This window comes from Odocoileus virginianus, chromosome 3 (genome assembly GCF_023699985.2).
Source record: "Odocoileus virginianus isolate 20LAN1187 ecotype Illinois chromosome 3, Ovbor_1.2, whole genome shotgun sequence".
NCBI classification, from domain to species: Eukaryota; Metazoa; Chordata; class Mammalia; order Artiodactyla; family Cervidae; genus Odocoileus; species Odocoileus virginianus.
In genome coordinates this window covers 89,381,872-89,408,218 of record NC_069676.1, presented here as the reverse complement: position 1 = coordinate 89,408,218, position 26,347 = coordinate 89,381,872, and the positions used below count along the sequence as shown (strand labels likewise).

Below are 26,347 nucleotides of genomic sequence, written 5' to 3'. Positions count from 1 at the left end.
AATGACTTTCAGGGCTGGCCCTTTAAAAATCGAGCACGCCGTGGGGGCAAACTCCTCCTCCAGGGAGGTTCCTTTAAATGAGAGCCAGCTGGTCGGCCGCGGCTTTTACTCCCGAGCTCTACCTGCAGTCTAGGTGTCCTTCCCGGAGGGAGGCAGCATGGCTCAAGCATTCGTGAACAGCAAGATCCAGTCTGGGAAGGTGGTCGTGTTCATCAAGCCCACCTGCCCCTACGGCAGAAGGACTCAGGAGCTCCTCAGCCAACTGCCCTTCAAACAAGGGCTTTTGGAATTTGTCGATATCACAGCCAACGGTGACACCAATGAGATTCAAGATTACTTGCAACAGCTCACCGGAGCCAGAACGGTAAGCCTGGGGTCTCCTGCTCAAAGACTGGGGGGAGCGGGGGCGGGGGGGAAGGCTCCCAGATGCCTTTGTCTGTGACTGGGGTGGCCCGTGCCTTCCTCGGGGACACCGCTAGGGCTCCGTCGCTCTGAGCGGGTGTGGGGGAGGGAGCCTGAGACAAGAACCGCTTCCTTGAATGGGCAGCGGACCTCGGCCCTTGGGACGGGACGAGGGCGCGCAGCTGACCCGTGCTGGGCGTCAGGGCGGGCGGGCCGGCAGCTGTGTCCCGGAATCGCCGCCGCCGAGGAGCTCTCGGCAGTCTTTGTTTTCAGCGCGGACAGCCTGAGTGTGCAGGGCTGGGCGGTGGAAGGACGGGTGGAGGGGCCACGGGTGAGCCCTCCGTGTCTGCAGTTGAGCAAGAACCCTCTTTCCTCCGGGCTCACAGGGCCCGGTGGCATTTGCTGTCCTTCAGTCTTTTCCTCTGGGCTCTCTTTAACCTTAAATTTGCTCCTTCTTCCGTATCTTATCTCATTCCTCCCACTGGGGGAAAAAAAAAAAAAAAAACCAACCTAATGGCTCCTTGTGGCTCCTTGACCTAAATGACGGGATATTCCAGGCCTGTCGAGTTATGGAGGTCGGAGGCCAGAGTTCCGGACGGGCTCTCAGAGTGGCTTGCTGTGTGATCTTGGCAAGTCACCCCACCTGTGACCCTCAGGACACTGGCTGCAACACCAGACCAGAGGAAGGTGACCTCCACGGCCCTTTTGCTTTGAGTAGACAGCGGGGGCCCCTAACGCCCTCCTCCGTGTGAATGGACTTCCTCTTTCTTAGCGCCCAGGGCTTCTGGTGCAATGGCCAGCCGGCCAGGCCACCAGATCAGCGCAGGTGCTGGGGTGGGAGCGTGGGGGCGGATCATGTCCCACCAGCCTTCTTTCGGGATGCACATTCTAGGACACAGTGTTTGCAGACGCACGTGTCCTAGTTGAGGTTTAGTTTGGATTTGATGGTGTTTTTTCCTGGGTTCTCAAGGGGAAGCCTGGGAGGCCATTTATCCCCACTGCTCCAATCAGAAATCAGCATTCTGGTACAGAGGGAGGCAAAACCCTACTGCTTCCAGGGCCCCCATTGGGAGCTGAGGACCCTTGGTCTTAGGGAGGTCCTGGAGCAGAGAACGAGAGGGCCTCTTGTGGCCTGGCTGGACCACCAGCTACTCAGGCTGCCTGGGTCCTACGGGGAAAGGCCAGTGGGGGCACAGCTGTGGCCCCGCTGTGAGGGACCCCGTGGGGCCGGCAGTTCCCAAGTGTTGTTGCACATTAGAATCACCTGTGGTCGTGGTTCAGTTGCTAAGCCGTGTCAGACTGCTGCGACCCCCATGGACTGTAGCCCGCCAGGCTCCTCTGTCCATGGGATTCTCCAGGCCAGAATACTGGAGGGGGCTGCCATTCCCTTCTCCAGGGTATCTTCCCAACCCAGGAATCGAACTCAGGTCTCCTGCATTGCAGGCAGATTCTTTACCAACTGTGTGTGCTACAAGGGAAGTCAGAATCACCTGGGGAACTTCAAAACTCCCAATGCCCCAGTCAGACCCCATGCCAATTAAATCCCACAGGAGAGGGGGCAGACAGGCATCAGTAGTTCTAAAGATCCCTAGGACATGAATACAAATGTGGAGCTGTAAGAGGAGTGAGTGCTGGGGGTGAAATGTAGGCTTGCAATTTGCTATGATTACATCTTAAGTGTTCTCACCACACACACATGTAGTAGCTGTGAGGTAATGACATGTAAATTAACTTGACTGCAGTAATCTTTTCAGTGTATCTGTGTATCAGACCCTGACACTGCACACCTTAAATACACAGATTTCTCAGTTACACCTCAAAATATCTGGAAGGTCAAAATAGAATGTATCTCCCATCAAAAAACCAAAAAGGTAATTCCAATTTGCAACAGGGTTTGGGAGCCACATCTTTCAACCAGCAGCACCTATCCTCTAGCAGGAAAAACAAACCTCTTCACACAACCATTCAACAGCTTTTTTTCACCCCCAGTGCATTGTAAAGCTAACACTTTTTCTTCTAGTGATCTTTCAAAGTTTGTTTTTGAATTTTTCAAGATACTGTTCAAAGGTTCTCAAGTCCTGAATGCATTCCTCCAAGGGGAGAACAAATCTTTTAAAGACAGATAACTTCATCATCCTTACCAGTGAAGGCTTTCTATGCAAAGAGTGGAAACCGTAAGAACGGTGGCTGTCTTGCTGTGCCTGCGGTGCTCTGCAAACAGCAGCAGCCCAGGGAGACTTGGTTGACTGCAGAAACACAGGACTTCAATCAGGCCACCAACTTGGAGACACTGGTTTTGGTTTCACTGTAGCCACAGTTCCTAGATCAGTGCTTTCACTTATTCTTCCCAAAATACGTTCTTTATGTAAATCCAAGTTTCCTGACCTCTGTCATTTTCCAAAGGATGCCTTTGAACATTCCTCACAAGGCAGAACTTTGGGCAACAAATTTGCTTCATTTTTGTGTGCAAACATCTTTCTCCTTTGCTTTTGAAGGATAATTTTGCTGAATACAACAAACATTTTTAAGCACCTACTGTACTAGGCACTTTTCTGAACACTGGAAATACTGCCATGAACAGAGCAAACAAAACTTCCTGCCTTTGTGGAACTTACATTCTAGTAAATGCCATAAATAAAGTAGTATGTTAGAAGGTGGTAAGTGATGTGTGGTATGGAGAAGCCAGGTAGGAAACGGAGGTAGGCAGTAGGCAGCAAGGTACAGTTTTAAATGGAGCCCGCAGGGTCTCACTGGTTTTGCAGAGATCTCTAAAGGGACTGAGGGAGCAAAGCGTGCAGAAGTGCCGGCGTAGGACATTCCAGGCAGTGGGAACAGCAGGTGCTAAGGCCCTGGGGTAGAAGTCTGCCTGGCAAGGAGGCCTGTGTGGGTGGAGCATTGTGAGTTAGGAGCCGGTGCGGTCTGTGATCATGAGGAATAGGTAGGCAGGGCCTTTCAAGCTATCACACACGGACCGGGCATGTGACAGGAGATGAGATGCCGCTGAAGGGTTTGGAGCAGAGAAGTAATCCTGCCTGACTTGACTTTGAAAGGGTCATTCCAGTGGCTGTGGGGAAAGAGGCTGTGGGAAGGCCAGGACGAGGACCGAAGCTGGGGACCTCTGGGGGTTACAGCACCAGTTCTGGTGAGAAAGGAACCGTACCCGGGAGCAGCCCAGGAGGTGCAGAGGGCTGGCAATCAGCTGAGTAGCAGCCTCTGAACAACACGGTGGCACTAGTGGTCAAGAACCCGCCTGCCAATGCAGGAGACATAAGAGACGCAAGTTCGAGCCCTGGGTCAGGAAGGTCCCCTGGAGAAGGAAATGGCAACCCACTCCATTCTTGCCCGGAGAATCCCATGGACAGAGGAGCCTGGCGGGCTACAGTCCACGGGGTCGCAAAGAGTCGGACACGACTGAAGCGACTCAGTACAGAGAACAGAAGATGCCACCTCAGCTGAGGCTGGGGCTGGAGTAAACTCCCGGAGGAGGAGGGCCCCAGAACTCCCAAGCTTGCTTTTCTGGGGCAGTCCCCTGCTTCTTTAATGTAATAGACTCAAGTTCATCCGCAGAAGGGGGTGGGCCAGGAGGGGAGGGCACAGAGCATGAGCCTTCTCTTCCTTCTCAGCTGCATCAACAGCTTCCTGTTTTGTCACCACAGCCACCCACACTGTCTAGTGGAGCCTGCAAGTTCAGCTTCCTTTGAGGGAGCTGGTAACCGACGGGCTTTCAGTTCAGTTCAGTTGCTCAGTCATGTCCGACCCCATGGACTGCAGCACGCCAGGCCTCCCTGTCCATCACCAACTCCGGGAGTTTACTCAAACTCATGTCCCATTGAGTCGGTGATGCCATCCAACCATCTCATCCTCTATCATCCCCTTCACCTCCCGCCTTCAATCTTTCCAGCATCAGGGTCTTTTCAAATGAGTCAGTTTTTCACATCAGGTGGCCAAAGTATTGGAGTTTCAGCTTCAACATCAGTCCTTCCAATGAATATTCAGGACTGATCTCCTTTAGGATGGACTGGTTGGATCTCCTTGCAGTCCAAGGGACTCTCAAGAGTCTTCTCCAACACCACAGTTCAAAAGCGTTCTTTATAGTCGAACTCTCACATCCATACATGACCACTGGAAAAACCATAGCCTTGACTAGACGGACCTTTGTTGGACCTTGGATGGGCTTTACCGTGGTCTTCACTGTTCCCTCGCCCAGAGGAGGGGGTGTAAGAGCAATGGGGCCTCCAGCTCTCAGCTCTCACAAGCAGCTTGTGTGCCGGATGGCAGGCGCAGAACGCCGCCCTGGGGACAGCCTGGATGATCTGATCTGATCGTGTTTCAGGGCCTGCCTTCGCAGGCTGGGGGCTGCCGTAGAGCTGTGGGTTTCCAAAGCCTCAGTTAGCCACCCCAGGAGGAAGGAACCGCTCTCAGTGCCAACCCGTGGTTTGCAAATATGCTCCTTGAGAGTCACCTGGGAACTTGTCAGAATGCACATTCTTGAGCCCCTGCCCAGATCTCCTGTATCATAAATGTGGGGTGGGGAGGTGTAAGAAGTCTATGTTTTAGCAAGCCCACCACGGTTCTGATGCATGGTTCAGGTCTGAGAACTGCCGTCTAAGGGGGGGACTCCTTCCTCTTCAGGGGCTTCTCTCCAAATAACATAACCCAGGCCCCCTGGTCTGAGGTGGAGATGGGGCAAGCAACAGGAGTGACAATCACTCAGTTCTTTTTGAAAGTAATAGAAGTTCAAGAACGAACACATCCCTTCCATGGCGCTTCCCTGGCAGCCCAATGGTTGGACTTTGCCTTTCAAAGCAAGGGGTGTGAGTTCGATGCCTGGTAGAGTAGCTAAGATCTCAGGTGCCTAGACCCCACATGCTTCCTCTCCAAAAAACCAAAACATAAAACAGAAGCAATATTGTAACAGACTCAAAGAAGACTTTAAAGACGGTTCACATAAAAAAAAAAGCCCTTAAAAAAATAAAAAAAGAATGAAAGCTTCCTTATTTGAAGCTGAGTTTTACTCCTCTAGGCAATGCTTTCCACAGAAGCAGTCCTGGGTTATAATTATATTAGAATTCCATTAGGATTCTTTACCATTGCAACTGACCACAGCCAACTGTTCCTGGGGAGACAGAAGCCAAAAGGCCCCCAACAATCTGGAAGAGCTATATCTTCTCTAAAATAATGGCCAGGATCCAGGGGGGAAACTTTAGGTTTCTGAGCTCATCTTTCTGCAAATTCTTTCAGCTGGTTAAGATTTAAAAAAAAAAAAAAAAGTGTGGCCTTGATGGTGCTTCCACGTGCAAAGCTCCCACACAGGCGTGCGGGGTGGGGGGCAGACAGCGGACGGCCAAGCTTTCTCACTGGACACAGGAAGTAGCCATGGCAATGCAATGCAGGATTCTTTCAACCGGGGGCCTTAATTTGTAAAGCCTACTTCCGCCCAGATCCCCTTTTTAATAGAAATATAGTAAAGACTTATCTGAAATATTTCAGCCCTTTTTTCTCAACTCTCTTCCTTAAAAAAAAAAAATCATCTGAACATGCACCCCAATGTTCATAGCAGCATTATTTACCATTTCCAGGTTATGGAAGTCACCTGTGTCCATGAACAGATGAATGGATAAAGAAGACAGGGTGTGTGTATACCAGTGGAATACCACTCAGTCATAACAAAGAATGAAAGTGTGCCCTTTGCAACAATGTGGATGGACTCAGGGCATTATGCCGAGTGAAACAAGTCAGAGACAGACAAGTACTGCATGATATCACTTATATGTGGAATCTAATAAAACCACCACAAATGAGTGAATATAACAAAAAAGAAACAAACTCACAGATACAGAGAACAAACTAGTGGTTACTAATGAGGAGAGAGATGGAGAGGCAATGCATGGGTAGGAGATTAAGAGGTCCAAACTACTGTGTACAAAGTAAGCTACAGGGATATATTCTACCACATAGAGAGTATAGCCAGTATTATATAGTAACTATAAGTGGAATATAATCTATAAAAATTGTGAATCACCATATTGTATACCTGAAACTTGTCTTGGACATCAACTATACCTCAATAAAAAAATGTATCTGAGTAACTGCCTTCAGAGGAAAAGCAAAAGCTCTGAAAATATTCTTAACCTCTCCTGCCCCTTCTAGTATGTTCCTAGTGTTCTGGGAGAGGACCCGCTTGCTCCTGACCCCTCAGGGAGTCTGTACTGCGCTTGTTTCTTCACTGCCAGTCAGCCTTTCTGCAACACCCTTGGCCTGGAACTTGTCTGAGCCACAGTGAAAGGACTCCAAGAGCCCCTGGAATCCTGGAATGCACCTTACCTAGCAGCAGGGAGGGAGCCTGAGCTTGACTCGAGATGAGTGCACTCAGTGGGAAGAGTGACTGTGTCAGTCTGACTGGCCCTGGGTGACCCACCCATGCCAGCTGCAAAACCAAAGCAGATGCATGCCTTTGCTCCCAGAGCTATGGCACTTCAACAGCCTATGATGGGCCAGGCATTTCAAAGAAGGCGATTCCGACACTATCATCTCTTCCCTAGTTGGGGGCAGAGCTCACAAGAGAGAGAGACAACTCTCATAAGCTTTGAGCCTAAAAGTCAGGGACAGAACTGATGGAAATACTTGTCCAGCTGCATTTAACAAACTCCTTCTGGTTGTCATGGTTCAGTTTAAGGGCGCATGTGTGGTCCTAGCTGCAGAGAAACCAGAATTCAATCAGGGTGGTCTGGCTGCAGCCAACCAAAACCCATTCCTGGAAAGGTGTTCCTGCAGAGTGAAATTTTTAAATCACTTTGACAAGTTAGACAATCTCACACACACAGAACATTCCATTTGAAAACCATCTTGGTTTAAAAGCCTTCTTGAGTGAATTATGTTATGCTTCTCATAAAGTTCTGACTTGAAAGAGTATACATGAGGAGGTTGTAAAGTGATTTGAAAAGCTTCAGACCATGGGGAATATTCAGAGAATGATAAAAGTGTCTAACCTAATGATGACGTTCCCTAAAAGTCCTGGTTGGTTTGCTTTCTTAGGTACCTCGGGTCTTCATTGGTCAAGAGTGCATAGGTGGATGCAGTGATCTAGTAAATATGCACGAGACAGGGGAACTGTTGACACGGCTAAAGCAAATTGGAGCTCTGCAATAATTAGAGGTGAGTGACAGGTGGGACTCTGGGCCAGGACACTGAGAGATGGTGGAATTCTACTACCATGTTTTATTACAATCTAGGAAGGCACCCAAGATAGGCGAAGAATGATCTGGGGTGATTTGGGGAACTGTGACCTCATGTACCAGTTTCCCTTTTACAAACAGATTAAGTGCATCAATGGGAGGAAAGCTTTTCACTCAACCTTCGTTTAACAAATATTTATTTAGCACTTACTATGGGCCAGACACTGTACCAGACATTGGAAATACAGAGATGAACAAAAGATAACATGGAACTTATATTCTAGAGAGGGAGACGGATCAAAAACAAGTTAAATAATGCCTGAAACAAGTGAATAATTTGATAGAACATGGCAGAGGGGTAGGGGGCAACCTGAGCTAACGTGGGGAGGAAAGGCCTTTTTCCGAGGGGCTGGCTGAGCCAAGACCTGATTGACAAGGGAGACAACCATATAATGATAGGCAGAAGAGCTTTTCAGGCAAAGGAATAGAAAGTAGAAAGGGCCTGAGGTGACAAGTATGGAACATTCAAGGAGCCCAAAGCAAGCAAGAGCAGACTGAGTGAAGGGCGGTGAGCAGGGAAGGTATTAACAGCAGCAAATGTGGGCAGCGGCCGGAGCTCACAGGCCATGGGAAACAGCCTGAAATCTCCTAAATGCAACGTGAAACCAAGGTAATTTTTGCTGTACCTGTGTTCACCCTGCAAAGCCAATGCAATTCAGTTGGCTTCCCAAATGACCAACCAGTTTTCTTAAGTTGTAACCTAAAGGAGATCTTTGACTGGATGGAAAACCACAGGGTGATGGATTCTTCAGAAAGGAATCAAGATCCCTTTGGGATCTGATGGGTTCCCCTCCCTGCAGCTCTTGTTGGAGCAAGAGGCCTTCGAACCAGGCCAATTCCACTGACTCATCTGTGGAAAGACTGTTTGTTTGTTTTTTAAGCCAAAGGAGAAACTTCAGGTGTTCAAATTAAAATGTTCTTTGAAGGGTACTTATTGCCCACTAATAATTAAGCCCTGAGCAATGAGTACAAAGTTTGCAGGGATTACTCAGAATAGCCACAGAAGTGAAAACACAAGGTCTGAAAAGCACAACCGAATCCCTTTCAAAGCAAATAGTTTTACAAATCTTGAATTACAGTTCTACAACTTTATCCCAGCAAGTAAACAGACTGTGTCTGTCTGGGTTAGCTTTCTGGCCTCACCCTGTGCGGTGCCAAATGTCTCCTATTTGATACACTTTTTAACAATTCAGGCTTAGATTAACAATGAAAGAAAACTTGTGCCTTTCCGGGAAAGGTGGGAAATACTATCCCCCCAACAACCTCTAGGTTGTGGTGGGTATTAGAGTTCCCCATATTCGCCAGATCTCTTTAGCTGTATTAGTATTCCACTGGCAACTTGCACTTCAAGACCATCTGTAACCGATTGTGTTTAAATAGCAAGAGTCAGTGTTCTAATAATGAAAGAGAAATGAGGGGAATTGCTCTTTCTAAGGAGATCCAAATCTTTTTTTTTTTTTTTTTTCTCTAGCAGAGCAGACCCAGGCTGATATCCCCCTTGGGGACAGGATGGCATTGCAGATAATGACAGCAGTTCCTGGAGGATAGACCTGGGGCGACTGTACCCAGTTACAGCACCTATTTACTTAAAATTCTGAAATATATTAAACTCAATAAAAGGGGAGGGAAGTCAACAGCTTCTTTTGACTCAGCATTAAAAAGGGACCAACTTGCCCAAAATAACAGGTCTGAGCAGTCTGATGGATGTCTCAGGTTTCTTGTGGATTGGCCCTTTGGGTTCCCAGGGACCATGACAAGATATGCTTAGGGTTCACTCACTGACCCAAAAGATGGTCCTTCTCTTTGGCACATGTTCTTACCAAGTGTTCTCCTCAAGCCGGGATGCCTCTACCTCTAACTCCAGTGTTTCTCAACCAAGTGTATCTCAGGCGCCCAAGCATGAAGCTAGAGTTGGTTTTCTACTACTGCCTGAAAATTATTTTCTTGAGTCTGACTTTCTAGAATTTGTATTATGAAATCAACAGGCATTCTGAATGTGCTTTTTCAAAAGGTGTCTTCCCAGGTCACCAACTTCACCCTACCCCCCCCACCCCACCCCACCCCTTCCGGCTTTGAGATCCACTGCTCTGAACCACTGCCCTGAACCCTGACAACTCACAGATCTCACAGGAAATGTTTGACAGTTCTCTTTGTTCTGTCTCTCAATCCGAGAGAAACCACGTAAAAAGTTAAGCATGGTTGGTCTTCACTTTCTGCTACAGGGATCAGAGGTCTAAATGTAAGTGCGGTGATCATATGGCACTGTTAGGTCAGATGGTGTCCAGGGAATCCTGAACAAGCATGTATTGTTTAGATGACACACAGAAGGAAAACAAACATTTAAATGTTACGTAGAAAACCTGTATCCCCCTCCCACAAAAAGTATGTCTGTGAAAATAGCCAAATTTGGGAAACACTGTTCTAGATGATTTTCTCTCTCCCCTTTTCCCCCCTCCATGAGAACTTAAGATTTCCTTATTGTGAAGGATTCTAGAATTGCAATATTAAGTTAATCTCTTTCTGTAGACGCAAGTATGAATGGTTAATTGCTTCTCTATTAAAGAAGTACCCATGGATCACACAGTGATTTTTGACTGAATTCTTTGTTCTCAAGACTTTAAGGAGTGTCATAAATGCAAAATAAACCAATTTTAGGTGTTTTTTTCACATCTGTCCCCCCTGCCATTATAAATAAAGGCACATGCTACTGTCTTTCACTGAGTATACACTGTTGGTGTGATTTTGTAAACTTCATAATTTGCATGTTAACACGAGCCTATTGAATAGCGTTTAGGATTCAATAATAGTCTTTTTCATACCACATTCCATTTTCCCATTTCTCTCCTAATACTCTTGCACCCTGGGCTTCCTCTCCTTTCCCCTAGGGACCCTAACCCCTCCCTTCAGCCAGACGGCTGTGGATGACCCGCAGGTCACACACCACACTATGAATGCACCCCCGGAGGCTGTGCACTGTGCAAAGAGCAGAGTGCAAACTTAGTCCCCGGTCACGTCCCGACCCCTTGCCTGCTCTTCCTTTCCCATCTCTGCCCCTGCTCATCATGTCCCTCCTGGGATTCCCTTCCTTCTCCTTTGCTCGTCTTTCAAACCCTGCCTTCAAGGCTCGATTTACAGACTCTCCCCTCTAGACCTACCCTCTCACCTCACTGCCTCTTGACTTAAAAGTCACTGCGCCCTCTTCTGTAATCCTAAAGTGCCCTGCATATGTGGCAACTCTCATCAGGCTACATTGTAATCATCTCTATTGGTCTCTCGCCAGATTCAGAAATAATCAAAGGCAAGAGCCTCCACGTAAACATCTTCATATGCCCAGGCTCTAGCACAGAGGGTCTATTTTATCAAAGCAACACACGTATGTGGTTAAAATGTCAAACAACACTAAAACACTACTCCACCCCTCCCAAGCCCCAGTCCTGCACACACATTTTTCATTTTCATAGGTATTTAAGCTATTTAGAAATATCATAAAATGTATTAGATATATAAGAATATATACAATGCATGTGTGTGCGCGCAGTCATATCTGACTCTTTGTGACCCCAGTGACTGTCACCCACCAGGCTCCTCTGTCCATGGGATTTTCCAGGCAAGAATACTGGAGTGGGTTACCATTTCCTCCTCCAGGGGGTCTTCCCAAGCCAGGGATCAAACTCAAATCTCCTGTGTCTTCTGCATTGGCAGGCAGATTCTTTACCACCGCATCACCTGGGAAGCGCTAGGTAAATAAACACCCATGTGTCTGCCTCCTGAGTTAAGAAATAGAGCACCTATATCACAGAGTGCTTCCAAGGTACTGATAAATTACAAGACCCATGTGCCCCTTCCCAAAGTGGCCCCTTCCTCCCTTCACTGAGATGATCTCTAGTTCTTTTTTTAAATTTATTTGGCTGCCCTGGGTCTTAGCTGCGGCACAAGGTGTCTTCTTCCTGGTTTATCTTCTTTATCCACAACTGGGGGTCACTGTTTGTGGATCTCCATCTCAGTAGCTCCGTGGCATGCGGCCTCTTAGTTCCCTGACCAGGGATTTGAAAGGTTGTTGCTGAACGATTAGACGCGGGATTCTTGGCCTCCGGAGGAGACGAATTCAATCCGGGGCCAGAGACGAGGCTGGATCGCTCAGAGCTCTTGTGTAATAAAGTTTTATTAAAGTATAAAGGAGATAGGGAAAGCTTCTGACATAGGCATCAGAAGGGGGCAAAAGAATAACCCTTTTGCTAGTATTAGCAATGGAGTTATATACTCTCCAATGAATCCAAAGAATGTCTGGAGGTTGCAAAGACCTCACCAGACCCACTCCCATATTTACATTTTAAGGTAACAGAGTTGGCTAGAAGGTTTAATCCAAAGATTGTCCTCAGGCAGGATACATCCTTGTAAAGACCAGACCTACTCCCATAATTTATGTTTTAAGATAACAGAATTAGCCAGAGACTGTCCTCAGGCAGGATACATTATTGTTATATAATCCTAAGGAATGTAGAGGAAAAAAGTAAAAAAAGTTTGTCCTTTCTTCCTCCTTGAATATTCCATACTTCTCTCTCCTTGGGGACCCCTGGACTTCTTATCAACCTGCCTAGGAACTGACTCTCTCATTCCCCCCTTTCCTTTTAGGAGAATTATGTTGCCTAGGGAAAAGGGGCGTCGTTCTCATTCCATAACTGCTTCAGAGCTGACAAGGGGCGTTGTCCCTAAATTGGTGAGGCAACATATTCTCCTAATCCTCATAGTGAGGATGTCTGATCCAGGGGCCCCAAATAGTAGTCGGGAGAAGCTACAGTGATAGTAGGAATTTGAGCAACCATTTGTAACTTAAAAGCTTTCATGCGACTAGAAACAAATCCAGTTACACGATAAAGAATGACTGAAGTAATACCTTTTGGCTTGTCCAGACAGTCCCATTACAGAAGCGGATCGGGAAGAAAGTGGGCCAGGGGCTTCATTAAGCACGGAGTAAGTTGCCCCAGTATCTAAAAGGAAATTGACGGATTGGCCTCCCACCGTTATCAATACCCGGGGCTCCTCAGGTGTAATTAGGACGGGGCTTGTGTGGGGACCCCCGGGCACCTTCAGTCCTGGTGGTCTTGAGAGTCAGACCCCTGAGACCTACGCCTCTGAGGGCAGTCTCTCCTCCAGTGTGGTCCCTTGCAGACCGGACAGGGAGCCGGGGGTGGCTTAGATGCCCGAGGGCAATCTCGCTTGAGATGCCCCTCCTTTCCACAGCAATAGCAAGCCCATCCCTTTTCACCTGGGTCCCTCTGGGCATTTTTCTCAGGCTGGTTAAGAACGGTTTTCATAGCCATTGCGAGAGCTTCCGCCTTTTCCTTCGTCTTTCTCTGCCTTTCTTTCTTTTCCTCATATTCCCTTCCATAATAGACTGTCTGAGCCAGTTGTAACAGATTATCTAAAGACTGATTTGGTCCATGTGCCCGTTTTGATAACTTACGGCGAATATCTGGAGCCGACTGAGTGAGAAATCTATCCTTTAAGATCACTTTTCCCTCTTCACTTTCGGGATCAATCTCAGTGAATCTGCGAAGGGCTTCTCTCAGTCTATCTAGGAATTTACCAGGAGCTTCCTTCTCCCCCTGTTCTATGTCTGCCAGTTTGCCATAGTTTAAAGGCTTAGAACGCGCCTGCTTGAGTCCTTCAAGAATACATCTGACAAAATGACTCTGATCCCATCTCCCTTTAGCAGTGTTATAGTCCCAGTCTGGTTCTGTAGCTGGGACCGCCTGACTCCCAGTGGGGAGGGCAGTTATCTCGTCCTCTCTCTTTCCCACTGATTCATTACCAAGCCATTCATCTCCATAAGCAACCGCTTTTCCCAAAACTCGAGCTTTTGAGTCGGGAGTCAACGTTTGTCCCAAGATATACATCACATCTTTCCAAGTAAGGTCATAATGCAGAGTAACACCTTTAAAAGCTTTAATATATTTTTCTGGGTCCTCTAAATAGTCTCCCAGATCCTCCTTGATTCTTTGTATCTCTTGATAAGAGAAAGGCTTATTAACTCTCATAGACTGATAATTTCTCCCAGTGGGTACTTCATGAAGAGGCAACAGCATGAGTGGCTGTCCCTCAGTCTCTCTGGCTGCCCTGCACATATCCCAGGGATAGATTGGAGAAACCTGCCTTTCTTTATCTCTTACTTCAATGGTCTGAGTTTCTACTGAAATCAGAGTAGTCTGAAGTCGTACTGAGACAGGAGTTGTTTGGACCTCTAAGTGAGCAGTTCGAATCTCAATTTGGGTTTCCACTGAGACCAAAACAGTTTGAGTCTCAGTTTGTGCTTCCACTGAGACCAAAGCAGTTTGAGTCTCAGTTTGTGTTTCCACTGAGACCAAAGCAGTTTGAGTCTCAGTTTGGAGCCCCGGATACGGGGGCAAAGTAGGAGGACAGGGGGGAGCAGAAGGTTTTACACCCAAATCTACACCCTTAGGACATAAGTCTGGCATATTTCGCAGAGAGAAAAAGGGCAACACATACGCTACTTCTACCCATTTCCCTTGCTTTTTACAGAACCGGTCTAATTGTAAAACAGTATTATACTTAAGAGACCCTCCAACTGGCCACCGTTCGCCGTCCTCCAGTGGGTACCGCGGCCATGCAGTATCACATAGGAAGACCAGGTGTTTCTTCTTTAAGCCCTGGGGATCAAATCTATCCCAGTTTTTCAGGATACAGTTCAAAGGAGTGAGGCTGGAATTATTAGCTCCCATCTGTAAGAGAGAAAAAAAGCGACCAGCGCCATTTTTTCTACCGGAGGCGTCCCTCCCTGCTCTAGATGGGGGTGTAGACAGACTTTACACCAAAAGCTTTCCTTCCTGGTCGGACTTAGTCTGTCCCTTACCGACGCAGGCGTCACACTCGTCCCTCCCGGTTCTACCACCGAGACGGGGTGGGGATGCACCAGGGGTAGACCTGACGGCATCCCTGACTGACGTCCAGCCCTTCACCTCGCTTGCCTCTGATGCCACCCGGGGTGCAATCAGAGTAACCTTCCGGAATGCTTCCCAAGCTAAGACCTCTGGGGGAAACATTTGCCACCTGAGTGCCTGTGCACGACCCTAAGTATATTCCTGACCACAGCAAGACCGATACAAACATGAAACTGAGATGTTCCTTCCGAGTGTTACCACACCGGTATAAGAGCCTCCTCTGGTCCACTAAGAGCCAGTGTTACCAAAGGAAAGAAAGCCACTGCAGCTCCAATCCGAGTCACCTTTAACCTCAGAGATGCTCTGGGAGTTAGAGCTCCATCTAGCTTCCGAACTTTCCATGCCTAGCGAGGCTAGGCGCTTCCTGACCACCAATCCAAGTTTGAGACCTAGGCCACAGTACAGTAGCAACATAGATTACAAGTCCCTTGAAAACCTATGATCCGATAGATTAGGTTAGTACTTTTAATTCCCAAGGAGTTATGAAATGGTCAAAGAGACCGAAAAGTTGACCGAGAAAGGAGAGTTCGGTCCACACGCTTTGCCCGTTTCTGGTCGGTTCCTGAAGAAGACATTGGTTGCCTCTTGGCATTGGCAGGTCGGTATAAACCCCCGACAGGTTTTTGCCATAAGCCTTATGAGGTCGCCGCGGAACCGCAGAGCAGGGCTCCTCATTTGCTTTGCACAGGGCGTTTCATTCATTCACACAAGCACACTGAAGAGTTAGTAAAGTACAGCAGAAAACATGTTTGCTAGGAGAACAAAGAACTAGAGCTCCAAGCATCCTTACCTTGTCCTGAAGGATCCCGGACGAGCCCCCAAGATGAAAGGTTGTTGCTGAACGATTAGACGCGGGATTCTTGGCCTCCGGAGGAGACGAATTCAATCCGGGGCCAGAGACGAGGCTGGATCGCTCAGAGCTTTTGTGTAATAAAGTTTTATTAAAGTATAAAGGAGATAGGGAAAGCTTCTGACATAGGCATCAGAAGGGGGCAAAAGAATAACCCTTTTGCTAGTATTAGCAATGGAGTTATATACTCTCCAATGAATCCAAAGAATGTCTGGAGGTTGCAAAGACCTCACCAGACCCACTCCCATATTTACATTTTAAGATAACAGAGTTGGCTAGAAGGTTTAATCCAAAGATTGTCCTCAGGCAGGATACATCCTTGTAAAGACCAGACCTACTCCCATAATTTATGTTTTAAGATAACAGAATTAGCCAGAGACTGTCCTCAGGCAGGATACATTATTGTTATATAATCCTAAGGAATGTAGAGGAAAAAAGTAAAAAAAGTTTGTCCTTTCTTCCTCCTTGAATATTCCATACTTCTCTCTCCTTGGGGACCCCTGGACTTCTTATCAACCTGCCTAGGAACTGACTCTCTCAGATTGAACACGCGTCTCCTGCATTACAAGGCAGATTCTCAGCCACTGGACCATCAGGGAAGTCCCCTCTAGTTCATTTTTGTTGTAGTCATTCTACGCAGGAGACGGATGGGCCCCAGACCAGGCATTTACAACTGGCCTCCAGCTGACACTTCTTGGGGGGTGAGAAAAAGACGGGCTTCAGGCTGGACACCTATAACTAGACTCCAATCTGCATCTCTTGAGATAGGAGACAGGTGGGCTCCAGGTTAGATATTTACACCTAGCCTCCTGTTTGTACTTTGAGATAGGAATAACAACAGAAACAGGGTAAATAGCCAAGCTTTGGCTCCTGAGGACGCTTAAAGGTAACAGTGATGGCAGGAACAGAGAGGGGCTAAACTCTGTTTGAGTAAAAGATCCAGAGGTCATATTTTTCCCATCCTTGGGGCAAGAGAGACAATGAACACACACACAAAGGACCTCTGGGGGTCAAAAAGGAGGGGGCACCACCTAGAAGAGGTGATGTCAAGGCTTCCCATAGGCCTCTGGGCTGGGATTCCTCTTGGAAAAAAGCTGCACATGCATGTGGTGGAGGGTTCTAGAGCAGGTCAGGCGTGGAAAAAGAAACCAGACAACGGGCCAGAAGTAAAGAAAGACCCAGAAGAACTGCCCCACATGGGTGATTTACCTGCCTCTTTACTGTGTGTCTCCCCACTGGGGAGACGCTCACACCCTTTCTCTCCAGGCTGCTGTCTTTGTCTTTCTTCTGCCTAAACAAGCTGTTTCTCTGTGTGCCCTCCCACTTGGCGGTACTATGACTCTAATAATAAACCCTGGATCTGTTTTTACAGTTTTTGCCCTCTTGAGAAATGCGGGCAAGGGGCCAGGGAATTCTGCTTCTAGCCCCCAGCCCCTGGTGGACTAGCAGGTAGGATTCCTGGTTTTCATCTAGGTTCCCTAGATTCAATTCCTGGGCAAGGAACTAAGATCTCAATTCAAACTACTGCTCACTGCTGCTTCTCTAAGAGCAGTTCCGATGCATCATGGTTGTACACTGCAGAATACCCCTCAGCAACACATTTAAGTTTTGAAAAGCAGTTAGCAAACACCAATCTTGCTGGGTAAGGAACGGGGTATCAGACGAAGGGCCCCAGGAGAAGATAAGCTGAACAGAGGCTCTGAGTCATAGGCTGGCTTCTGTTTCCTGGGAGCTTGCCAGAGGGGTGGTCCCAAATGAGTCCTTGGAAACCCCAGGCACCCCGTGGTCGGGGATTATGTACAGGTACTGGGCATCCCCCCGAAATCTGTCATGGAAATGGGGGGTTCTGCACCTTCTGCTTCCAGGGCCCACCTCCAGCCTCCAGGAGCAGTTCCGAGCTCACCACGTCCACGGGCGTGTGGCAAGCCCACACCCCCTCCACCAGCCAAGGGTGGGGCCTGGAGGACAGAAATGTCAGCACAAGGCAAGTGCATTTCAGATAAGGATGTACTCAGGCTCATTTAAACACTCTGTCCTCAAGTTCAAAAAAAAAAGACAACAGCAGAAGCTCTCAACATGGGAACTTCCAGTGCTCCAGTTTGGACTGGCTGCCATCCAAGTCCAAACACAGGTCTCCTGGGATCTCCCTTCACTGTCATCCTGGGATTCCACTGCTCTCCACCCAGAGCTGGAGCTCCTGTTTCCTGCGCCCCACAGATATCTGTCACAGCTAAACTGCTGTAACAAAGATATCATGTTCCAACAGAAGCTTATTTTCTCTCCTAACAGGCAAGTGGCTTTGCTCTGTGAAGTCAGGATCCACCCAGGTGGCATGCAGCACTCTTCTCACATCCCATTACTCAGAACTTAGTCTCTGGCCCCACTTAGCTGTGGGTGACGCAAGGCAATGGTGTCCCTGCTAGGAAGCCCCTTGCCCAGCTAAAACTCAGGGAGGTCTACGCTCGAACAAAAGTAGGAGTTTAACAGATACACTCTACTATGCATAAAATACATAAACAACAAGGAACTACTGTATAGCAGAAGAAACTGTATGCAATATCTTATAATAACCTAGAATGGAAAAGAATCTGAAAAAGAATATATATATGTATGTATATAAATGAATGACTTTGCCATACACTTAAAACTAACACAATGCTGTAAATCAACTAAACTCCAATAAAAAAGTTGTTCTGAATAAATAAATGCTAAAAAAAAATGAAAGAAGGGGAGAATGAACATGAAGGGAAATTACAGAATTGTATCTTTCTGTTTTTCATGGTGAGAGAGACAAGTCCTAGGTAGTTTGATAAGAAATCTGGGGTCCCCAAGGAGGAGAAGAGTCTGGGGCTCTCGAGGAGGAGATAGGGGTCTGGAATTCTCAAGGAGGAGGAAAGGACAAACCTTTTTTCTTTAAGCTCAGAGCTGATGACTGCACAATACAACAACTCATCTTGCTCAAGGATATATATTCTCTTAAATTCTGTACCAATGATCATATGACAACAATGTATGTTGCTTGAGGACAAGTTTCTCCTTCTTGAGAACCTTCTGACTAATCCTGTCATCTTAAAATATAAATTATGGGAGAGGGTCTGGGAAGACCTTTACAACCTTAAGACATTCTTTTGATTTACTGTAATAACCAACTGAAAAAGTACATAACTCCCTTTCTAAGACTAGCAAGGGGGGCACTCTCCATCCCCCTTCTGATGTCCATGTCAGAAAATTTCTCTGTCACTTTTTCACTTTAATAAAACTCTGCTACACAAAAGCTCTTGAGTGATCAAGCTTGGTTCCTGGTCCCAAAGCTAAAGCTGCTTCTTTGGAGATCACGAATCCAACATCATTCACTCTAAGCTATCGATATTCTTTTTCATTTTGGAGGACCGTATATCCTTCTTTGGTCTTAAAAAAGAGAGGATGGGAAGGAAACTTTTTGAAATCTTGCTTGTCTGAAAGTGTTTTTATTTGATTGATATTCCCTGGTGGCTCAGATGATAAAAAATCTGCCTACAATGTAGGAGGAAAAAAAGGAAAGTGAAGTTGCTCAGTCGTGTCTGACTCTTTTGTGACCCCATGGACTGTAGCATACCAGGTTCCTCCGTCCATGGGATTTTCCAGGCAAGAGTACTGGAGTGGGTTGCCATTCCCTTCTCCAGGGGATCTTCCTGACCCAGGGATCGAACCCGGGTCTCCCACATTGCAGGCAGACGCTTTATCATCTGAGCCACCAGGGAAGCTCCGGTATGACCAGAGATCAATCCCTGAGTCAGGAAGATCCGCTGGAGAAGGAAAAGGCAACTCACTCCAGTGTTCTTGCCTGGAGAATCCCATGGACAGAGGAGTCTGGTGGACTACAGTCCAAGGCATCGCAAAGAGACGGACACGACAGCAGCTAACACTTTCACTGATCAATAGTTCACCTGGATGGAGTTTCTGGTTGGAAGTCGTCTTCTGGAAGTCTAAAGACACTGCTCATGGTCTTCTGCTTTCACTGCTGCTGGTAAGAAGTCTAAAGCTGTTTTGATCCTTGATCCTTTGTGGTTAACCTGTTTGGTCTCCTTGTTTTACATTCTGGAAACTGCAAAATCCTCCCTTTGAAATAGCATGGTGATGTGTCTTGGGAGGGCCTCTTTTCATACATTTTAGGGGCTACTTGGAGGTTTGAAGGGCCTTTGGAACTATTATTGGGCTATTTTATGGATGCTTTTCTTCCGTTCATTTTATTTGTGTCCTTTCTGAAATGCCTAGCAATCGGATACTGGCTTTCCTAGCCTTGTCCTCTAATTTCTGCTATATTTTCTCTCCTATTTTCTGCTTTTTTGTTTTGAAGGACTTACTCATTTTTATCTCATTTCCCTACCAAATTTTTCATTTCTGATAATGCTTTTAACTTTCAATAGCTCTTCAATATTGCCTGAGTGTTCCATTTTTTTCCCTTCTAGAATTTTTTTTTTGCTTTGTAAATGCCCAGTACTTGCTGAGTTTATTGACAGCTCTAAAAATACTTTCACTGAATTTTTTTTCCAACTGTGGTTTTTTTCCTTATTTCATAAGAGAAGATTTTTTTTCCTTGTTCTCAGTTGTTTCCTTTATAACTATTTTTCTTATTCTTGTTCTCTGGATGCAGTCTTTTCTCTCGCATAGAATATTAATTCTAGTTAGGACCTTTTAAAAAGTGGTCTTCCAATTCCAGCATTTGCTATGAGTTCCTGTGTTCTGTTTCTGCTGACACTGAAAGACCTTCCAATGTTCTGCACTGAACATTTGTGACAGAGCTGTGTGTAAACACCTAAGTATGAGGCCAAAACCAGGCTGGCAGATTTGTTGCAGGAATTGGGCTTGTCAACTGGTAGGTTTCACCGCAGAGCCTTTTAAATGTCACCTTCTCAGCAAGTCCTCCCCATCACCCTATTTAAAATTTCACTTGGCATTCTCTATCCCACTTCTTTTTTTTTTTTCCTATAGCATTTGTCACCTAACATGTCATATGATTTGGTTATTTTACTTACTGTCTGTCTTTACTGCTAACCTGCAAGCCGCTTACTTGTGTCCAATTATTCGCTGCTGTAGCTACAGCACCTAAGACTGTGTGCATGTGGCAGGCACTTAGTAAGTATGTAAGGCAGCTGAATGAATGAATGAGTGACTGATGAGATGCAGGTCACCCCACGGTCAGCTCCTGGACGTTTCTCTCTTCAGCTGTTCAATTTCTCCGGTTTCTCAGCTGGGGGGTGAGCCTTGCCACCAAGTTCCCACTGCCAAGCAGCAAAAAGGGGTTTGGCAGCCCCCAACCAGTGTGCAGACTCTCACGTAATCATCTATTTTCTGACTGTTCCTTGCGGAGTAATTCTGAGTGATACGCAGGAAGAGAAAGAACTATCGTCCAAAAAGCATCAAGAAGTTGGCACAAGGGGTTGGCAGGGAAAACAAGAGTATCCAGGCAAAATATCCACAGCCAAGGCTCTACAACTTTGGTTTCCTTTGAAAATCAAGTGATTCAATCTCACTTTAATAATTGCCTTCAGCCGGCCCCTTCCAGCCTGGCCCCTGGGCTGGGACACCCAACAGACATTCTTCCCAATTCGGGGTTGTCCAAAGACAGTCCTGATGGACAAACAACAGCCAGGGGGAATCAGTGTGGCCCAGCTCACACTATTTATATCCCCAGTGGGTATGACTAGGCCACCATCATGACATTTGGTTGTAAAAGAAAGCCACGCTCCCTCAATCACTGTACTGTAACAATTTTTCCTGGGTCCTGGGAAATATTTTAAAGACTTGGCACTCATGAGATATTTTAATTCAAATCTTTTTGTTACATCAATAGTGATTTTTTTCTTATTAAGTACATTGGACATTTGAAGGGGCAGAATTTAATCTTACTAATTCGTGGAAGAGAATTCTGGCCTGGTCCCTTTAAGCACAGTGATATTTAAACATGGGTCTATATTTACACACCATTTGTAGTTCCTGTCCCCAGGTGACTTTTCTGGCCAGCTGTGCAGAGTCGAAGGGGGCAGCGGGCTGAAGGGGTAAAGGAGAGCCAGTGAAAGCGGAACTTTGTGTGATCCGTCTGGAGCCTCACCTGCTGCACCTGGGGTCTTAGTCCTTGTGGTTCTTCCTGCTCCTTTGGGGTCTTCCTTCCCACCCGCTGGGCTGAGCCTCTGGGCCCTGCACCTGAGCTATCTCAGGAGACAGCAAAGTAGCTGCTTCTGACTTTTCTCTCGCGTGCCTGTGAAACTTGGAATAATCGGTACCGAAACTACAAGCTGTCTTTAGGGTGGGATGGTGTGGATTCTGCACTGCCTTTTCTGATGATTCTTCCAAGGCATCCCGAGGGCTGAGGCTGGACGATCTTGACTCCAATGTGCCCTGGGTTCTAACCCTGGTCAGACCACGGGGACCTGAGGACCCACTCTAGGAATGGAGGACCTACAACTCCAGGGAAGACCAAATGGGAGAGCTCAGCTGAAGCCCAGACTGGAGGCTGCCCCCCAACACCTAGAAAGAACCCCCGTGTGTGGCAAGAGTGGTGTAAAGCTGACTCTGAGCGCCCCGAGCTCACCGCCTGGAAGAGCCCGGTCACAAACACAGTCGTTGGATGACTGGGGAGAACCAGAGGGGGAAGAGGAGGGAAGGATGGATCTCAGGCTGCCTCCAGAAAGAGGAGAACGTGGGTGGTCCCAGACGGATAACCCCCAGGCTAACCAGCGAGGAGCTCTGCTTCGCCTCTTCATCCAGGAAGCCCGAGGCAGGCAGCAATGTGCAATGTGGTTTCAGGCCACTGTTGTTGTTGTTTTTTTTTTAATAGTCTGATTCTATTCCTTTTTTACATGTATATACATATTCTTTTTCATATTCTTTTCCATTCTGATTTTTCACAGGATTATTGAATATGGTGCCCTGTGCTATTACACAATGGACCTTGCCATTTATCCACCCAATATACATACAGGGTGCATCTGTTACTCCTAAGCTCCCATCCGTCCCTCTCTCACCCCCTTCTTGGGGCCAATTTGCCCCAAACCCCTTGCACTCAGGTGCAGCCCCATGGCTGAAAACTGTTCTTAACCTGAGAAATTCCCGTTGTCCAAATGAGGGATGGGTCAACAGATGCGAAGCACTCCCTTACACATCCGGAGCTGGCAGGAGACAGAACATCCCTCCTTTGTAAGAATCTGGGGACCGGGGGATAAGCGTTTCTCACTAACAGGACGGTCTTTAGCAAAAGGAACCTTTTCTCCACTGTCTGTGCTTTGACTACAGGAAGGTGGACTCTGAGGAACCTGGGGAGGGAGTTCAGGGCTACTGAGAAGGTCAGAGAAGACACACAGATATTCTGATTTACCGTGGAGATACAGAAAGAGGTGCCGCGGTGTGTTTCACCGCATCTATGTTTTCTAATTTTTTATTTTATTTATTTTTTTTTCATTTATTTTCATCAGTTGGATATGTTTTCTAATATTTTAACAAAGAGGAACAATGTATTTACCCAGTTTAATGGTTTTCCTGGTCTATTTCCTCAGATGCCAGCAGCAGCAGGAATAAAATGTAAATTCATTTGAAGAATCACTGCATGCACATACAATTATCTATTCAAAACATTTTTAAAAAAGCACCCTAACATTCACAGCAGCTTTTGATGATTACTGTTGTCTCAGTTGATGGTTAAAGCACAATGACTACATCTGACTACATCTGGAGAGGCTGTGGCCCATCCCATCTTTTTAATGTCAAAAAAAAAAAGAGGGGGTACAAGTTTGGCAATGTTGGAGACTACTTCCTTGTACCAAAGAGAGGGCTGACAGTGGTCCTTCTCTGTCTTTCTACTTGTACAGATCAAAATGTAGAGAATAGCTAGTGTAGAGGTGGTGGTGGGTGGTGGTTTAGTCACTAAGTCGTGTCTGACTCTTGCGACCCCGTGGACTGTAGCCCACCAGGCCCCTCTGTCCATGGGACCCTCTAGGCGAGAATACTGGAGTGGGTTGCCATGCCCTCCCCCAGGGGGTCTTCCCAACCCAGGAATTGAGCCCGGGTCTCCTGCATTGCAGGCAGATTCTTTACTGACTGAGCTACTTTTAGAAACAACTTTCAGTGTAGAGGTAGTATCACATAATGGTTAAAACCTAGGCATGGGTTTTATCCCACGATTCCTAGACATTTTGAAAGAGGCTATGTAGTATCCCCATTGGTTGAAACAGGTGAACGTGGGAGTCTGCGGGGTATACTCATGGAGGGAGCTTGGAAAGACCCAGCTGCACACACACTGCCAAGCACTTTCTAAGTTTCGAGCGTGTTTTCATTCATGTGGGCCTCAGAGCAGCCCAATAAGCCAACTATTATCATCGTCACTTCCATCCTACAGACGGGAAAACTAAAGCACAGAGAAGCTAAGCTGCCCAGGGACCCTCAGCAGAGCCAGGACTCAAGCCCAGCAGGCACTGGGGGACACACTCCCACTGCTCTGCCTTTCGCTGCGAAGGGGACTGTTTCCTGGTTTCACGGAAGGACAGATGGAAGGCCTCCCTGGGGTCTGGGCACTGAGCCACAACCTCGAGAAACGACTTGCTATTTCTCCAGCAAGTACTGCATCTGAGCTCAGTGTTCCTCCAAGCAGGTTCCTCAGAACACCAGTTCCAGGGCAGGGTGATAAACTGTGCATGAAGAAAGAGGCTTTACAGTCAAATGCGTTTGGCAAATGTTGGGCTACACAGTGTTCTGACCTGCAGGTCGTGCACTCGTGTTGAGAGTCCCAGCCATTTGTCTGCTCGAGTTTTAAAATGTATGCTCCTGAGGACTGCCAGTTTCCGATCTGGAATCTAAGAAGCTTGGAAGTTGCTCCTCCATCCTATCAAAAAGTGACAAATTGAATAACTGAGAAATCAATAACTCTTCTTAGACCCCTAAGAGAAGCAAGGTACTCCCACACTGGAGAGACCGATAGGCAAATACAGAGAATCTCAACTGACATGAGAATTGGTGCTGCCGGAGGGGAGCTTGAGCCGCTCAACAGCTGGCTTGAGGCTCCGCGTGGATGACGCTCACAGCTAAAAACTCCGGGGGGACCCAGTCATCGGGGGCCCACACTGTTGTGAGTTTTACCACCTGGAGTTCTAACCAGGTTCTCACAGTGAATGCTGGAGGAAAAAAAACCCATGCTTTACGCTGGGGGAGGGGAGAGGGGGTTATTTGGAAACACACCAGGGCATTCTGTGTTTCTTAACAAGGTCTGTTCTCAAGAGTTAACTATCTAACTAGGGCCTAACAGGATGGGGCTTTATCAGAGCCTAACTGACCTGGGGAAAGAGAAAAACTCCAACTCCAAACCCCTCTGGCCTCCCACAAGGAAAAGGAAAATTCCCAACTCCATCACGCCATCCTACTCTGCTTAGACAGGCCCCCACGGAGGGCATGGCCTTGGGAAGCACACGTGACACCCACAGGCTAACTAACAGGAGGCCTAATCACAGGAATACAAGAGGCTCCTCACCCTCCACACATCTGACCACCACGTGACTAAATTGCCTGTTTAGAGCTGTTATCCAGTACATCATCTCTGGCTATCAGGAAAAAAAAATGACAAGTGGGATTTCTCTGGGGGTACAGTGGTTAGCACTCCGAGTTCCCAATGCGAGGGGCGCAGGTCCAATACCTGGTCAGGGAAACTAAGATCCCGTACACCAGGCAACATGGTCAAAGGGAAAGAAAACACTGGGGCTTCTCAGGTGGTCCAGGGGCTAAGAATCTGCCTTGCAATGCCAGGGACAGCAGTGGGATCCCTGGTCGAGGAAACATCCCACGTGCTGTGAAGCAACGAAGCCTCTGGGCCACAACACCTCTCCAGAGCCTGGGCGCTGCAACAGCTGAGCCACGAGGCAGTTACTGAAGCCCCCGTGCCTACGGCCTGTGCTCCGCAATAAGAGAAGCCCCCACAATGAGGAGCCCGCGCACCTCACCCAGAGCAATCCTGCACGCAGCCATGAAGACCCAGTGCGGCCAAAAATAGATAAATAAGTCTTCTTGTAAAAAAGAAAAAAAATTATAGGTATATTAAAGGGCAAAGAACACAGCTGGATGAGACAGACAGGCAATAGGCAGGGCTGTTGCAACGATCAGACTGGGAGTTTAAAACAGCCATGAGGAACATGCTAAAGACTCCTGCGGATAAAGAAAACTGCATGAAAGAACAAATGGGCAATGTAAGCAAAGAGATGGAAATTCTAAAAAGAACCAAAAAAGAAATGCTAGAGACCAAAACCACTGCGACAGAAATGAAGAATGCCTCTGACGGGCTTATTAGTTCACGAGACAATGGGCTATGTGTGGTCTGGGTGTTTGTGTCCCCCACAAATTCATGTTAGAATCCGTATACCCAATGTGACAGGGTTAGAAGGCAGGGCCTGTGAGAGGTGATTATGTCATGAGGGTGAGTTAGTGAATTAGGGGGTCAGGCTCCTATAAAAGTGGTCCCACAGGACTCCCTTCCATCACGTTGAGGACACAGTCAGAAGCTGCTGGCGATGAACCAGCAAGAGGCTCCTCACACAACCAAGCCGACATCTTGATCTTGAATGTTCCAGACACCATGGGAAATAAATGTCTGTTTTTATAAGCTACCTGTGTGCACGCTCAGTTACTCAGTCATGTCTGACTCTTTGCGACCCTGTGGACTGATGCCCGCCAGACTCCTCTGTCCATGGGATTCTCCAGGCAAGAATACTGGAGTGGGTTGCCATTTCCTCCTCCAGGGGATCGTTTGACCCAGGGGTCAAACTCAAGTCTCCTGCACTGGCCCATGAATTCTTCACCACTACACTACCTGGAAGCCCCTTACAAGCTACCTAGTCTGTGGTATTCTGTTACAGCAGCCAAAACCAATTAAGATTCAGGAAAGA

At 47.3% G+C, this 26,347-nt stretch overlaps 1 protein-coding gene across 3 annotated transcripts; it reads left to right on the top strand.

Annotated features, from left to right (window-relative positions):
* Positions 1-68: 68 nt before the first annotated feature.
* On the top strand, positions 69-26,068 carry GLRX (glutaredoxin). Of its 3 annotated transcripts, none has more exons than XM_070465846.1 (3): positions 69-364; positions 7,438-7,557; positions 19,156-26,068. In XM_070465846.1, exons 1-2 carry the CDS (start codon positions 158-160, stop codon positions 7,549-7,551), a joined length of 321 nt encoding a protein of 106 aa, XP_070321947.1. In that variant the 5' UTR covers positions 69-157; the 3' UTR covers positions 7,552-7,557; positions 19,156-26,068. The 3 variants fall into 3 exon arrangements, with proteins under 3 accessions (XP_070321947.1, XP_070321946.1, XP_070321945.1); XM_070465845.1 differs by lacking the exon at positions 19,156-26,068 and adding an exon at positions 9,112-10,359 and having other exon boundaries at positions 71-364; XM_070465844.1 differs by lacking the exon at positions 19,156-26,068 and adding an exon at positions 9,109-10,359 and having other exon boundaries at positions 71-364.
* The last annotated feature ends 279 nt before the right edge of the window (positions 26,069-26,347 follow it).